A 17,248-nucleotide genomic window follows, 5' to 3' on the forward strand; every position below is an offset into this window, starting at 1 on the left:
AAGGACCTTTTCAACCATGCACATCTGAAATCTGAAAGTCTGGTATACAAAAAACGAGCCCCCTCATTTTTCACTGCCATCTAATGGCAGAACTTCAGCTACAAAAGAAAAAGTGACCTTCAAATGTTGAAAAGGGCAACAGAAAAGCTTCTTTTTACACTGGTGTGGTCATATTTGTATAAGATACGCAGGTATAATGTACACAGATAAAAGGAACTTAACTTACAATCACAGCATGTAAAAGCATTTCTAGGACTATTTCTTGAATAAAATGTACAGTAAAAGACACGTTCAATTCCTAGGCACCTAGTGAAGAGGTGCCAGACATGGAAACTTCCATTAAGAATTAATGCACTTTCGTTTTAGAAATTTAGAAATTTGCAAAATGCGCAAACTAATTTATCTTTGTAAATGTCTGCAGTTTTTAACAAGGTTTTTTTTCAGTCTAGACATAATTAAACAGTAATACATATAAATAAGCCACTTTCATCATGTGCCTATGATAGGAGAGGGTTCTAGTATGTTATTTGCATAGTAAGTCAACACAGGCTACAAAAAGGTAGAAAGAATATAACTTTATCACTTTCTAGAAGAACCCAAAATTAAGAAGACTGTACACATGGCTAAGTTCTGCCATCCTATGTCTGTGGCACTGCTTACAGCAGAAGCTTGCAGCCATTTGCTCACTGCATTAAACCATTTCTCCCTGTGGATTACAGCACTGGGGCAAGAAATTGGGATTAGTATCTGCTCCAGTCAAACAGCACTGACACTGCACCACACTGAGACATGCTGCTGGATCTCAGCTCATGCAGTCTTACTGGGAGTTCACCTTGCTTTAGGGAGGGACTCCATATGCTATGAACTTATCTTCATATTCTAACTAGAACTGTTTGTTATGGTTGGGATTCCCTAAAGACATATCCCAAGAGTTTTAGCATTCAACAAGCTTGCAAAGTTGCATGATTTGGTCAGTGTGGTACTTGTTCGAACCTGTAAATCAATCCTGAAAGTCTGAGCAGAAGCTGACTTGTCATCTTTACCCATTGAGTTCTTGGGTTGTACATTTATCACATCTAATACTTACCAGATAAAAACCAAGCAACTTATGCATCAATTCTTTTTGTTTATGTTTTTATTAAAAGTTTATAACAGCAAGGATCATATCCTCTCTGTGTGACAGCACACAGGAAATTCTTTACTTCATGAAACAGCTGAGGTAGGGAGAAGTCACGTTAACAGCAATCTAAGTAGTATTCTGCAGTTGCCGGAAAGTCTCAATTCTTGCAGTATAGGATTACTTATACCACGTGGCAGGATTATACTTCACACTGAACAAGCTGAGCAACTGAGAGCTGCAAAACCTCCATTGGAAAGACAGATCTTACAATGCCCTGAGAAGCAGCCTGACTCTAGTCTTACAGCACTAATGACTGTTTTATCATCACTGATCATCACTTGTTCTCAGTAAAAGAGGAAAGAATCAGTTCCAATTAATTTAAAGGAAAAAAGAAAAAGGGAAAATAACACAATACCGTTTTAAAATAGTATTTGAGGCACTTAACACCATTCATAACTTCGTCTAAATAATTCAAAAATAGCTATTATTCAACAGCACATCCACTTACGTTGCATTTCTGCAGGTATTAACTTGAAAAACAATTGTTTTCTACTTTTCTTGAAGCTCTGAGAAGAAATTATAGCTACAATGGATACATTACCTCATGTGCTTTCCGCTTCATTTCCTTGCATAATGCATCGCATTCCAGCGAAACTTGGCCTTCTTGTATCTTGCTGCACTGTACTTCCTGTTAAGTATAATTTGTCTTTTATAATCATTCCCCTATATAAGATTTTAGTTGTCAACTTCTTTATGAAAATAATAAAATTTTCTTATTTAGTAAAACATTGATTTTACACATAAAATAAAGCTGACTGAATGTTATTTCAACCTGTAATTATGTATTAAATTGTCCTTTTTTTTCCTTCTTTCTAATAAGCTAAGCTGAAAGGATGCATAAATCAATAGTCCAGTTTAATTTTTCTCCTCTTTACTCATTTGTTTGCCTTAGACAAATAAGATAACCTTCTGAACCTCTGGCAGAAAGAGTTTGCATTTAGAGTGTCATTAATTTCATATACATTACCTTAACTGGCTTAGATTACAGGACAAAGTATAGTCATAAGAGGGTGGAGGAAATTAAGTAATTCTCAATCATACTTTCTCCCCTTCTTCTAGTACTGAAAAAATAATTAAAAAAAAAAAAAAGTGCTTATCTGTAAGCAGAGACTGATAAATTTTAAGCACTTGTTCGACATATGTCATCTTTTTTCCTGCTGAGCATCCCACCTGCAAGACTTCTTGGATGCACAAGACATATTTTGGAGAAGCTGAGGACTCTGGGAACTGCTGGAAGGTTCAGAAGTTAACTGGGTCCAGAAAAGTAATTTAAAAACCTTTTAATTAAGACAGATCATGGGGGTGTTTTTCATTAAGACATTATTATTTGTTAAGACTTCATATCAATTTCTGTTGTTCCCCTCATAACAGCGTATAGCTATAGTAAACTTGTTATATTACTTTGTCCTTATCTGTGTTAGAAGCTAAGGATGCTAATGCCCGCACTTGCTTTTAGGTTTGAGGAGAACCTTAATTTAATTACATTAGCTCAGGTTTCACACCATCTGTACTAATTCCAACTTCTGTAAATTTTCCCAATATCATCATAAAAATGTCATCTTTATTCTCAAATCACTCCAGGTCCTCTGATTATTTTTCTCACAAAACTACAAAAATTCAAGTGTGCATGAAGATAAGGCTATTGTAAGTCAGGCATTAGTCAGGCATGTTAATTAGAATTAACAAGATTTTATATTCTCCAGTGAATCTTCTGATATAGCATCCCAGATCTTCAGCTGATGTGAATTGTTACAGCTCTACTATAGTAACTGGCCCTATTCCAATCTGCAGCATCCACATAATCCATCCATACAAGCCCAGGAACATGCAAAGAATATACATCCCTCAAAAACTGCAACTTGTAAATTTACCTTTTTCAGTCTCTTACAGAGACATCGCAGTTTAACCTTCTGGCTGCAGTTAAGAGGACAGCTACCTGAATGGCAAATCTCTTTACAGCGGTGACCACAGGGCAACTGTAAGGAGCAAAACACAAATAAAACTCCCACATCAATAAAACATTGTAAGATTACCAAGAACCTATGAACAGGTTTTATTTCAGACATAGCATTTTAACAGAAAACTAATTCAGTTAATCAGTCTTTTAACTTGTGAAATAATTGATTTTTCTTTTCTTTTTTTGTGGAGGGAAATGTTTGCGTCTTATTTACTGATTTTCAGTTCCTGTAGGATTATTTCTCTTTTACTGACACAGCTTGCTCAGAAGACAATTTCTCCTTTCATGTGTTTCAAAACAGTCATTTCCACAGTAATGTATACAACAATCACCCTAGCTATCTCTATGGTGGGGGAATACAAATGGATAAGGTAAAAAAAAACCCTGAAAGCTGAAAATATGTGTACTGTAGCTACTTAGACACAGTAATAAAGGAAAAGAATCAGAAGCAAAAATACTGCAGAAGAAATCTTGAATTCAAGCATTATCTGAACTATGCTAAAGTCAAATAAAGGTCACCAAAATTCTTATCATGTCCAAAGTAATTTCAAAAAATCCTAAATTTCTGCATTTGGCCTATTATCCCATTTCTGCCATCTGAAACATAAAGACATTTTTTAATGCCAGTGCAATTTTTAACTTACAAAGAAAATATTATCATTAATTTACTGAGTAAGAATTGAATGATTAATTTAAGTATGCTGACTGATAAGAATGTAGCAGTGCTCCCAGCATTATATTAGATAAGATATGTCAGGAAAGTAAACAGATTTTTTTCATTGTTAAGAACTTGACTGGAAGTATCCTTTACTTATATGCTCATAAGAAATCTTCGCAATAACAATTTTTCATTTCAGTTACATAACCCAATACTGTTGATAGCTGAAGGTGGAATCTTACAGAAGACATCTAAGCAATTTACTTACAGAGAGCTTTAAAGCTCCCAACTACTTAAGGTAGCATCAGACAGTGTTTTTTTATTAAAAGTGAAATTTCACCTCTTCACTGTCATCAAGGGATTAACACAAATTGGAAAATGCTCTAAGACATACAATTTTAAGATACATTTTTCACATTTGTTAAAAATTTGCAATGTATACATACTACATAACTTCATCCACAAGAATGAAAATAGTATGTAACCCAGGTGGGCACACTTTGATTAGAAAATCTGGGTTCTCAGAAGTCCCCTGGAACTGGCACAACATCTGAGCTAGTATCACGAAACACATACCTAAACAGAGCACGAATTTTTCAGACTAAAATTACAGAACACATATACATGTCTTCATGTCCATGACAGTCACAAGCTATTATTGATACTTTGTGTTTTCAGCTCAGTTTTTTAGTTACTGTTTCAGCCTATTTCAGGCAGACTAGAAGGAACCTTTAAGTCGCCATGGTCAGTCCTGAAATCCACTCCTCCTACAGGCAGGTACCTCACATATCCTTCCAGGACTGGATGAAAGCTTACTGTGAAAACAAGTCACCCATTCTGACCCTATTCTATTGTTTCACTAATGAGGGTGCTCCAGGAGCTCACTACAAGATGCAAGAGCTTATTTTGAGTTTCCTAGGTTTGCTCTAGCTAGTCTAAGCCACAGTTCTTGTATTGAAGTATTTCTGTCTTTACTTAAAAGGCTCTTTATTATCATAGTATTCCCTTAATTGAATTTCAATTATGTTCTATCAATGTTTCCTGAATACACAGCCAATGTATTCAAGCCATATAATATTTCAAATGACATCTCAGCAAGGACTTTGTACAATGCCTTAATTGCACCTCATTCTTACTTGAGTACCTTCCCCAAAACATCTTCAGCTCTCACCGCAGTTCTCTCCAGCTAATCATGCTGTGAAAACAACAATATCTGCTATTTTCTGGGAGCTTATTATAAGCCTCACATGTATGGTCTTATTGTTTTGGGTTATTTTCTGTATGTAATAACGTGACACCAATGCATGTGTTCTACAGATGCACTTCCTCAATTCTCACACACTGACAACACCCCACAACTTTTCATCAGAAAATTACAATGTTTTTGCTGCCAAGGTCATTACTGAAAACAATGCAAAGTTAAGTGTCAGTTGAGTCCTTGGGAAATCTTCCTTATTGTTAACATCTCTTGCTCCATCTTTTTCTTTAGTTTTGATGTTGTTTTGCAGGAGGGAGTTAGGCGGGTGTTTTTTCAAAAGATAATCAAATACAGCTGTTTCCTTTAGCCACCTTAATGCTGGTATTAACCCTCTGCTGTACCTGACCTAGATATTCACTAAGTAGCATTGATTCACTCACTCTGCAGAAGCCTTATGGAGATCTCATCTATTCATTTTATCTGAAGGGAAAAATATGTAAACTGGTCACCTTCTCAAAGAAGGAAGTTGTTTTTTTTCAGTCACAGCTGATCATCAGCAAGTATTTTTCCTTGAAATCAAAAAATTATTTTGCCCCACTTTGAAAATATGAGGGGAGAAGCTTGTCTAAGCCTTTTATGCTACCAAGGTCAAACTACTACCCAGAACATGGAGTCTAATGGCCGAGTCTCCTCACAAGTGACCACAATCTTTGCAAAACCAATCTGCTGCTGCATGAACACTGTGCACTAGGAGGGCCTGTCTCCTAGCTCCCTGCAGAAGAGCATCATACGGAATAACTCCATCTAGTCTCATCTGCAAGTCACCTCATGCTGGCTAGAACAAGCCATGGCTAGAACTGTTACTTCCACCTTACTGTTCCATAGTAATTAGGCACATTTTCATTAATAGTGTCAAAGCCCAAACAGTCGTGTCCTCACTGACATTTCAGAGGTTCAAATTCAAGACAGTTATCCCCACCTCGACATCTAAGTGCTACTGCAATAAAATTCTTAGACACCATTAGACCAAAATATTTATAGCATAGGAGTATGTTTAATCCAATACTGAAAAGCAAATGTACACACTTAGTTTCCCTGCCAGCTTTTTTCTTGTCCTGTGTATGTGCAGGGAACTTTCTTCTTCGTCCCTCCACTGTAAAACCAACACTAAAAATAACTTCAAGAGAAGCTGTGAAATGAATAGCAAAACAGTTATTTCCCCATGATCTCAGAAAACAAAAGCAATCATTCTGCTGCTTCTGCTGGATAAAAAAGTATAATGGGAAAGGATGGTTTTGCTTGTTTTTAAGTGTCAGTGCTGAACTAGTTGGTGCTAAACTAGAAAAGTGCGTGCCCCCATTAGATCCTTTTCTACTGCACAAAATCTCTTGTCAACAGCTTCTGGACTAAAGCCCAAACTGAACAGGCTTTATGTTTGATACTGCAAGGCCATTTAAAGAAGGGTTTTAATCGACAGCTCTGAAAAAAAAAAAAAAAAACACACCACCAAAAAATGTCCTACAAATACTTTTCCCATAGGCAATGCATTTAAATCTTAACATTATACCTGATGATGATAAACTCTGTCAACACTTATGGAGGTTTAATTGAACTCCAACAAAAGGTAATAAACACTAGCTGTTAATACACATCTGATAATAAAGACAATAGCCTGGTACTAAAGAAAATAACTAATGAGCACCGATCCCAAAAGCTAAGTACAAAAGAGTTTTACCACTTCCAAAGACTAAACTAAATTTTTGCAATTCACAAACATCTGGAGTGTGTTTACAGAATTAAATTTTATTTCCAGAATGCTTAATTAATTCAGTGTATTAAAAAACAAAAAAATATATGCATACTTTTAAAATTTATAGAATCACAGAATTGTTAAAGGTTGTAAAAGACTTAATATCACTGGGTCCCTTAATTTAACCACTACACCATGTCCCCAGGTGCCACATCCACACATTTTTTTGAACACTTCCAAGGATGACGCCTCTACCATTTTCCATTTCCCTGGGCACAGTACAATGCTTGACCACCTGTGAAGACATTTTTCCCAATACCCAATCTAAACCTCCACTGGCACAACTCGAGGCCATTTCCTCTTGTACTGTCACTCGTGTGAAATCAAACCAATCCTCACCGATCTACAAACTCCTTTCAGGAGCATGATCAGGTCCCAGCTGAGCCTCCTTTTCTCCGGGCTAAACAATCCCAGCAACCTCAGCCCCTCCTCAGAATTGTGCTCCAGACCCTTCACCAGCAACGTGGCTCTTCTCTGGACATGTTCCAGCACCTCAATGTCCTTCTCATAGTGAGGGGCCCAAAATTGAAATAGGATTTTCGATGTGGCCTCACCAGTGCTGAGTACACGATGTGGCCTCACCAGTGCTGAGTACAGGGGGAAAAATTACATTGTCCCTACTGCACTATCAGGTTAAATTAAATTTATCATAATGGAGTCCCATATTTCACATCAAGACAAAAGCAGATTGCACAATAAAACTACAAAGTATGGCTATTTTGTCAAAAAATACTAACTACATGGAATAAAGTATAAAATACAGATTCACAAATACTGATGGGAAAACATAAACAATGAAAACTGACAGACTTAAAATTTCTATGTAAGAATTGTCTCAAAACATCTGCAAGCATGATCATAAGAATTTAATCACCCTGATTAAGGAAAAAAAAAAAGTTAAATTTCCTTCAACAGGATATCTTGTAATTATTACCAAACAAGAGAATTAACTTTTTAATTAAGACATCTCATATATAACAGCTGTGGCAGCATTAAATATACTGCCTCTTCCTAAAGCAGAAAGGAAATGTGAGCTGTACTTTGTAATGCTGGAAATCACTTTCTTAGTTTTATACTACTATAGCCAAAAGAAAAGCATGAAACTTCTCAAGCTTTTCAAGTGTCTCTAGCATTTTTTCAAAGGACTAGACAATATATTTGGTTTTTTAATCCCCAAATGTACCACAGCAACTGTAGAACAAATATGGTAGCATACTGTCTACTGCAATTTCCATTAACCAAAAGCATCTCAAAATGCCAACTGCAGTAAAATACTGCATTTTGTTGAACCTGAGTTGCACTATGGTAAGCTAGAAGTGATAGTCCACACTGATTCATAGCAAACACCTACTTCATTGAGCTCTGCAAATGAGTCAGTGTCAGCTTCTGACATTGAATAACAAAAAGAACCCCTTATTTTCCAAAGCATTTACAGGAGTAGGAATTTTCGAATGAAGTTAAAGCTTTGTAAAACTAATGTAAATTCTGTTGCCATATTCTTCATTTCACATCCCACCAAACTAAGTAAAAAAGACATCATCTATGGAACAGGGCAATTCTGAACTGCAAGCTAAAGTTTGGGACCACTGCTAGGTGGATTTTAAATCCCAGACTAAGTCTGGGGAATATGTTCAGAAAAATCGCAACAGTTACATTAATCAAAGATGAGCTACAGGAAAAAAAATTCTCTGAAGAGAAGCTGAAGTACAGAACATAGTTCATGATAAGAGATTATAAGCACTTTTGAAACTACAGAGAAGGAAGGCTCGGAGCAAATAAAACCAAAGTAACAGTAAAGGACATGGACAAAGGACACAATTAAGATGTAAATGGACAATTAAATAATACCCCAAGGTGCTCCCCCACCAGGAAGAGAGCTTTCAGATATCCCGATGAGAAAATTGTGACAGGAATATTAATTTACACAGAAAAAAAATTCATCAGATAGGCGTCTACAAGGGCAAAAAGCAGAAGACAAGTACGTACAGAGCACAGCCTTCCTGTTGGGGTTAACACAATCTTGTCTGAAAAGCAGAGGAACAGACACCATTGGGAAACTTAAAATTTTTGCATTTACTCAAAATAAAAAAAAAGAAAAAAAGTTTTCTAATGAAGACAAGGGTTCAAATTTGAAGTTTCTGACACTGGATGATAATGAAATTCCTGCTTTTCCACTTCAAACATTTTCTAGCCCTCCAGTGGGAAATGGAGTAGAGAAAGAGATGTCACTCATCACAGCTAATGACAACTAAGGAACAAACATAAAAGAGATAAAAGAGTAAGCAATGCAAGGACTTCTGAAAGCATACAAGCAGCACACAACTGCAGCACTGGGACAGACAAGGACAAAGTCCTTTGGCTCATCCCACACATCCAGTTATGCATAACACTGTTGCAAGAGAAAGCCTGAAACATTTCTAAGCTGCTTCTGATGAAAATTTGGTAGCTTCTCCAACCAGCTCCTGTCCTGTTCCACAAAGTTTGTTACTCAAACATAGTACTGAACAGGAATCTTCTTTACTCATGCTACTGGCTCATAGTCTAAGTATCATGTAGTAAGGATATTACTCGTTTCTTCACAGCAAACCTTTAGATGTACCCAGGTACAGCAGGGAGGCTAACTGGCTTGCCTTCCATCTTACAGTAATTAACACATATTTCACTAACACAGCAGGGCATTATTAGCTCATCTCAATGTATAAAATCCCTTAGCCTCCAAGTTCACTAACGACCTTCACATCCGTCATTTAACATACTCACTCAGACTAAGCTTCTCTAGTTCACTTGGTCTATATTCACAAAATTCCACACACCCATCAGCTCAAGTATTTCTTTGTTAATATGGCTTACCTCTTTTGGACACTGATTTCTGCAGGAAACAAGAAGCTCCTTTTCTTTTAAATCAGCGCATGTTAGTTTTCTGTAAAAGGAAAGATGCATTTATGTTAAAAAAAATCCAATTTAAAAATAACAAAAGTCAGTGCAATTAAGGGTGCATTTTCAGTATATTTCACTGTAAAGTGGACTCATTTGTCCATATCCTGTGTGACTAATATAAACTGCCCTGTTTAACAGACAAACTCACACAAATTTAGAGGACTTGATATACTTCAAAGAAAGTGAACAAAGAAAAACATAAATGCATATGATGAATATTTTCAGAACAATCCCCAAGTTCCAACTTATATTTTGTGAAGTCTAGCTTAACATTGTCTATCCACACACACAAATGATTATAAGGGTATACATACTGAAAAACTAAGCAGCTTTTCAATTAAAACAGATAGAAATTGAAAGACATTAAACGTGAAGACAAAGATGTTTTAGACTAACTATGTTCATTCTAATACTTGTATAAAATTCTTCTTTACATACTCTCAAAGAAGCACATATAGAACAAACGTTGTGTAGATTACTCTATATTTGTGTAATGCAAAGGATTTAGCTGTATTACAAAAGCAATTTCTGTTCATGAGACTCCATGCATTTATAGCAATTTTAGCAGCAATACCAAAAAAATTACATGCAAAATTTAAATATTTAAAAAAAAGAATCTTAGAAATTATAATCAAGAGAAATTTTATAAACTGACATAAGAGTAGCTCCCATCCCCAGACATTTCAAATTATTTCCAGTTAATAGCACTCAAGTGAAAATCTGGGTTGTGTTCTGACACTTACAAGCATTCAATATACAGTACTGATAGTTTGCAATGACACTTTATTTTAAGCATCTGGAGACACGATGGGCAATCTCCAGGATGACAGGGTAAAACACATCGGTGAGGACAGCCAGCTGGCCGGGGCTTGGTGCACTCCTCTTCACACTGTGAACATTCTGGACCCGCCTAACAAAATAAAAACAAAGCACTAAAGAAAGCGCCAAGTATTTGTTTTGTGAGGTGTCATTAATGACCTGTTACAGAGAAAAAAGAGTAGGGGTGTTTCTGCTATGAGAATCAAGCTATTCAGTAAGATATTTCACAAGCAAGAGTAATTATTAAAATATGTTTTTTAAGAGAAAAGCAGAAATGCCAGTGTTTGTCAGTCAAAGAGAATTCTATTTTCCCTCCTGGGCATAAAAGGACCTCCTTAATATTAGTGCCTTGGAAAATTACCATAACCTCTGTTAATTCTCTAAGGAAAACTGTTAGAAAAATAAGTAATTACGTATTCAAAACTAAGTTATCCCACTCACCATGTTCTTGTAATGCTTTGAGTCATTATATACTACTCTCTAATACAGGAGTGGAGAGGTTGGTTGGCTTGATTTTAAGAAATAAACTTTAAGTCATTCCATTTCCACACGCATATGATATTCTGTATAATCTTCCAAAAAGGATTATTAACTTGGGTATATCTTAGGAGCTGCCTAAGGGGTGGCTTCTACTCCACAGACTACACAAGTCTACCAGAACTATGATGTCACTCTCATTCCAGGTGAGATGAACACCAGCACAAGGTGATGAACATCACAGCACAGTAAATAAAGCTTCATTTCTCCTCATATTCTTAACACTTCCAGAACCCCAGTCTGCAATCAAATACACCCAGATAGATTGATTGATATGATTTATCAACTGAGCCTACACAGCACAATATTTAAGCCTATTACCTTCAATGTTCAGTTTCCAAGAAGTCAGCCAAAGTAAAGCAAATTTATCCAAGAATGAAGCTACACAAACCGTCCCCAAAAGGACAATTCCAACACCAGTGTTCCACTTTATGCTGTTTAAAGTAACACCATAAGAATTTTAAGGTTTTGATAGTTTTTCCCCAGTCCCCTTTCCTTCTCCTATAGTAGAACAACTTTTGCCGAAGTTTAAAAATAAAACTTTGTACAATGATTGTTTACGAAACTCACAAAAGTTCAAATCTAAGAAAAACAACAGCAATTAAAACCATTTAGGAAACTGTCTTATAACATTTAACGGTAGGTAAAAGCAAACAGCTGGCGTTTCTGCAACATTTTTCTAACACAACATGCAGAACAAACTGGAATTCCAGACAGAAAAATCACTACTCAGACATATAAGCCAGAAATTTAATCAGCCCTGACTACATTTAGTCTACCAAAACAAGAGAACAAAAGCTCTAAAGGTCAACACCAACTTGAGTTTATAAGAATTGAAGAAAATTGAGAAATGATATTTACCCAGGCCTTGCAGTTACATAGACTCCCATCTTTCTGGGAATGTATTGCCTCATTCAAAATGGAGCTGGAATAGTCTTGACTCATTCACATTTTAATTGGCTTAACTGAAGCAGCAGGCAGGCAGCCTCTTATAGTCAGACCTGGGGATGCTTAACTGTCACTCTCACTATTTACTGATGTCACTCTATTGCTGCCAAGTTACTGTTCCACCAGTTGCATTAACAGCCATACTCTTCAGACAAAATTTCCACAATCATAAATAGATTTATGTGTTAGCTACAATATACAGTTATTACATGACAACACCACCATTTCCAGGACATGAATCCACAGGATTAACTTAAATTATGTTATTTAAGTTAAATATAACAGCTACTTAAAATATAACGTTTCTGCTTTGAACACAACTGAAGGCTTCTCCTGTTTTCTAAATGCCTAGACTGCCCATATTGTAACTTTTTCTAAAGTAATGCTTAAAAAACTTGAGAAGCTGTTTTCCTCCAAATCATGACTCCCCCAAGCCACAAAACATATATATGTGGCTCTGACTGCTTGTAACTGGAACAATTTTAAGCTTTATACTTCTGTTTCATGTTATCTTCAGCAGTTAACACCTACAACTTCTTAATTGCATAAATGAAAGCTTCTAGTAGACACTGATAAACATGAATCTATCATCTCCATACTTTGAAAGGTCTTCAGTAATTCTGCAACATTTCAAGTGCTCTCCTAAAGGTCTCCCAGCCTCCTCAACCCATTTGAGCTCTCCTCAGTAAATAGTTCCCCCGGTAGATTGCAAGTGCCTTTGTATATAGGGATTATCAGTAGTTCCCTTTATCTTGACAGTTACAAAAAGTAACTTCAGAAGAGAACTTCTCAAGGGTGTTAAATAAGGTTCTGAGGAAATCAAAGTAATGTCAACACAAACCAAAAAGTTATAGAATTTGCAAAACATGTAATATTGTCTCAGATTTACAGTCTAAGAAAATAGAGATTAACTAATTGTCACAGCATCAATGGGAACAGCACACATGCAATTCTCCCAGTGGGATCTGGAATAGATCTGTACCTTCCAGCTGCAAATTCTTTATTTTCCAAGTAAAACAGAAGACTATGCATATCCATATAAAATACACAAAAACAAAAGCAAACAGGAAATTAACCTACCTTCTTTCCATCTGCATTACTGTTCAATTTAGTAACATGATGACATTCTTTCATACAGGTATGATTCTGACAATCAAGAAGCCGCCCACAAAATCTCTTACATGAGTAGGGATTTGCAGAGTGACATGGTAACGGACTAACCTAAAAGTTAAAAAAAAATATATAGACATGCAGGTGCAATATATATACAAACATTACACACATGCAGTGTGTGAGATATATATTTACACACACAGAGACACAGAATTACTACAGAGAAGTTTTGGTTCTCCAGTATCTTTGTTAAAAAAAACCCAAACAAACAACACACCAGTGAAATTCTATTTGATTTTTTTTTTAAAGTACCATTTGGGTTCCTATCCACATATAACAGTGAATGCACACAAATTTGTTTTACACTGACTATAATAGGAAAAAAAGCAAACTTCATTAAGCTAACTTTTGCAGTATAGTTTCCCTTTATTTTTGAAAGACTATTATATGCTCAAATGTTTTAGTGTCATTTGCTCTGTCTTTCTGAATTACACTCATGTCTTCCACTAAAGATTCCTGGAGTGCTTTACTATTATTGCAGAAGACACTAACAGTTTGCTTTCACAGGGCTAAGTGTGTTATAGTCACCATAAACCCAAATTATTTTACAGTTTGAAAAAAGCCAGAAATTCTAAAAAGCAAATACTGACTACATCAAATGTAACTCCCAGGAGAGGTAAGGAGAAGCAGAAATGGCTCCATAACAGGACTGAGATTTTAATGTCTTATGTCATATTTGTACTTTCATATTTGAACACTCCAGTTAACAGAACTCTGCAGTACCCTTCAGAGCATCTATTTAGAAGCCGTTGTTCTTCATCGGTACCAAAAGCAGTGTAAACTCCTAACTAGGTTACTTGCCTAAAGTTTTATAGTACATAGTACAAGTCCCTCTGTACAAAAGGATTAGAGGAAACTTGCTGCTAGCGTTTCCCAACCATTATATAACTTTTACAAAAAAATTAGTTTTCTGTGATGGTGTCAAAAAGATTTGGTTTTTTTCCTAATTTCATGATCACTTCACAGAGAAAAACAAATTATTTGTGATGTTATTACACAAGAAGCTAATGTGACATAACTCACTTTGACTGGACTATGGGTGTGATTTTATGCTGCAACTGCAGTTGACTGAACAGCTTTGCATGGTACCCATTCCTTTTCTTTTTTCTCTTTTCAAACTCTACAGCCCTCACTGCAATCTCCTACCCATCTGAGTAAGTCTCTTTAGAGAAAGATGATTCACATAATCAAAATGGAAGAAAAAGAATCAATAGAAAAAAGTTTTTTGTCTCTTGTCAGTGGCTTGGCCATATAAACAGGCGAACACAGGAACTCAAAAGAAAGAAGAGAGATGGCCCCACAGGGCAGAGTGAGGGACAGCCTCCCTTCAGGAGGGATCCTTCTCTTCAGTCCCACAAAGTACAATTCAAATCCACTTGCCTATATAAATTTTTCTGGACTTCACACAAAAAATACTATTCCACATCACATTCCTGCAAAATCCAGTTCATTCACAAGACTTCTGAACTCCTCTTATCATCCTGACTCACCAAGACTGAAGAGAAGTCTGCACAGCAAGCTGAACATCACGCATGGCATATACAGGAGAAAACCTCGAGGCCATCACATCCAACCACTTTCACACCCTTGTGTCAGAGCTGAAGCTAATGCTGGCTAAAGTACTAATACAACAACCACATCAAGCAGGCCAAACACCTGGTTCCTACTGCCCCTGGCAAACATCCTGCTCTGGCTCTGATGGATGTTTCTGGTGACCAAAGGAAGAAAGCAGACCTAATAAAAACAGGGTCTGAAGCACAAAATAGTACCATAACCAGAATGCACACACCAATAACCAAAGCTTTTAATGTTTCTAATATCCCACCCCATCTCCCTCCTCAGAGCACAACATCCTTTCAGTAGCAGTCTAAGTAGTCAGAGGATGTTAAAAGATAAAGAATGAAAAAAAAAGATGTATTAAGCATTACAATCCGCCCACTTCTCTACCTTTCCTTGCTCACCCATTGCCAGTCAATTTTTTATGACTATGGTTCTGCTGTGGCTCAGGCAGTGACAGCAGATCAGGGCAATAACAGCAATTAGCTCTAGGGCTGCACTGTTCCATAATGCTGGTGAGACTTTTTTTACCAGCAGTTAGTCTTCCACCACATAAGGACACAAGCACTAGCTGCAGTTAGAGCCAAGCACTTAGGCAGAATGGAGCATCCCTTCTAGTAGCATCCCTCAAGTACACAGCACTGTTAAACAAAGGCAAGGATGGTGAAGCACCGAGGCCAGGCAGGCAACAATGGCAGCTTTCAGGGGGCTGACTGGGTGGAACATTCCAGCCCTCTGGCTGCATGCAGCAGAGCTTCATCTTGAGCTCAGTAAGATACAACAGTCTTCTGGAATCAACTGATACTGTACCCAAAGGTTGAAAATTTTCAATTAATTTAAACCTTCTTTATGTTCTTCTCCATTTCTCTGTTGTGGATCTAAGTAATAAATCCAGAGGACAAAGTAAAGTTTTATTTCCTATGGTTGGAATGAGTTTCTGAAATGTCTAAATGGGAGCTGAAACTCTTGCTACAAAGACAAATATCAAAGTAGCCACAAACTCCAGGAGGCTGATGAGCTGAAGAACAAAGAAGGCAGATAAGAACCATAAGTATTTTATGAAAGCTGAATGTGAAGAAAAAAAGATATATATATATTGTCTTCAGATTCCAGGTCATCCACAGGACAAGGAAAGGAAGGAAAGGTAAAGAAGACATGACAATTTTCAGAAGCTTTCCAGGAAATCTCCCAAAATGCATAAAAGCAATTAACAGATAAATCAATTAGAATATGAAAACAAAAATCGACAGGGCAAGGAAAATTTGGAATTTTTTATAAGGTGTTTAGCCATAAAGATGAATCTCATCAAGTTTTACATAAAATTTTACCTAGAGGCAGAGTAATGGTCTTCCTCCTATGAACGAACCAAAACTAAAACCCACTCAGAAGATTAAAACATACCATTAAATTCCTACCAAAAGAAAAAAAACAGACAAAGAACAACCAAGAAGAAAGAGAGTTCAATGATACGCCCAGGACAGAAAGCTGATACAGGATATTTACAAGGAAGCAAAACCAGAGCATTTTCCTTCCTCTAGAACATTTAATGAAATGAAGCAACTAGAAGAAAATTATACACAGCAGATAAATTGATATCATAGTCAGTAAAGATTTCCTTCTTTGCCTTCATTTACCTTGTATCAGCTTTACTTAATGTTTCCCACTAAAAGAGACCTAGAATAACTTGATTTTAAAAGATTTTAAAAGAGCATATGTGTACTACTGCTATGAAATTCCAATGTATGTAACAGTTAAAAAAGGCAGAACATCAAGATTTCTTTTTTGGGATGGCACCAACTGTTGATAGATGATTTTTCTGACACACAACCTGAAACAAAATTGAGAGCTTCTTTTAAGAACCTACAAATGAAAAAATGATGAGTTATTTTTCTAAATATATGTAAATTAATTAAAAGAAGGCTGTAGACTTCAGCTAAAAGAAATGTTCTTTTAGCTTAAACATCATGTAGAATCATACTTCAACTAAGCACAGATTTTATATAATTATGTCATCTGAAAAGTAATTTTAAGTCTGTTTTTAAATGATAAACTGCTTGTTCTAAATGCCAGAACATGTAAGAGCTCAAACTAAATGAATCCCTTAAAAATACTTCCTAAATTAAAAACCAAAGAGAAATTTAAAAAAAGAACAAGAAACCTACACACAACCCCCCAACAAACAACCAAATCCCCAATATCTACAGAAATTAAAATTACTGTCCAAATATTAAAAGTTAGACAGTAGATTTGCTTGTTACTACAAGTCCTAAGGTGTTTGCTTTTATTCTCTGTTCTACACATTGTCAGCAGGCATCATGATAAAATACAAGACTTTATAGCTTGCTCCATTCATAGATCCTTTCTTTTTTATATCTCTATACATAGAAGGTATAACAACACTCCAAGATAAGTAGTAGCACAATACAGCAATAAGCATCTACTCACAGCAAAATTTTGCTTAAGAAAATTGCTAC

General features: G+C 36.1%; 1 protein-coding gene across 1 annotated transcript in view; it reads right to left on the reverse strand.

Moving 5' to 3' along the window:
* The window catches only part of NFXL1 (nuclear transcription factor, X-box binding like 1), a 44,263-nt gene that overhangs the window by 9,373 nt on the left and 17,642 nt on the right, over nt 1-17,248 (reverse strand). The window contains exons 16-20 of the mRNA XM_040064394.1: nt 13,125-13,265; nt 10,484-10,650; nt 9,654-9,723; nt 3,052-3,156; nt 1,722-1,808 (exon numbers count right to left, since the gene is read on the reverse strand). Coding sequence (XP_039920328.1) covers nt 1,722-1,808; nt 3,052-3,156; nt 9,654-9,723; nt 10,484-10,650; nt 13,125-13,265 — 570 coding nt within the window. The remainder of the gene's footprint in view (nt 1-1,721; nt 1,809-3,051; nt 3,157-9,653; nt 9,724-10,483; nt 10,651-13,124; nt 13,266-17,248) is intronic.

Source organism: Hirundo rustica, chromosome 5, assembly GCF_015227805.2.
Source record: "Hirundo rustica isolate bHirRus1 chromosome 5, bHirRus1.pri.v3, whole genome shotgun sequence".
NCBI lineage: Eukaryota > Metazoa > Chordata > Aves > Passeriformes > Hirundinidae > Hirundo > Hirundo rustica.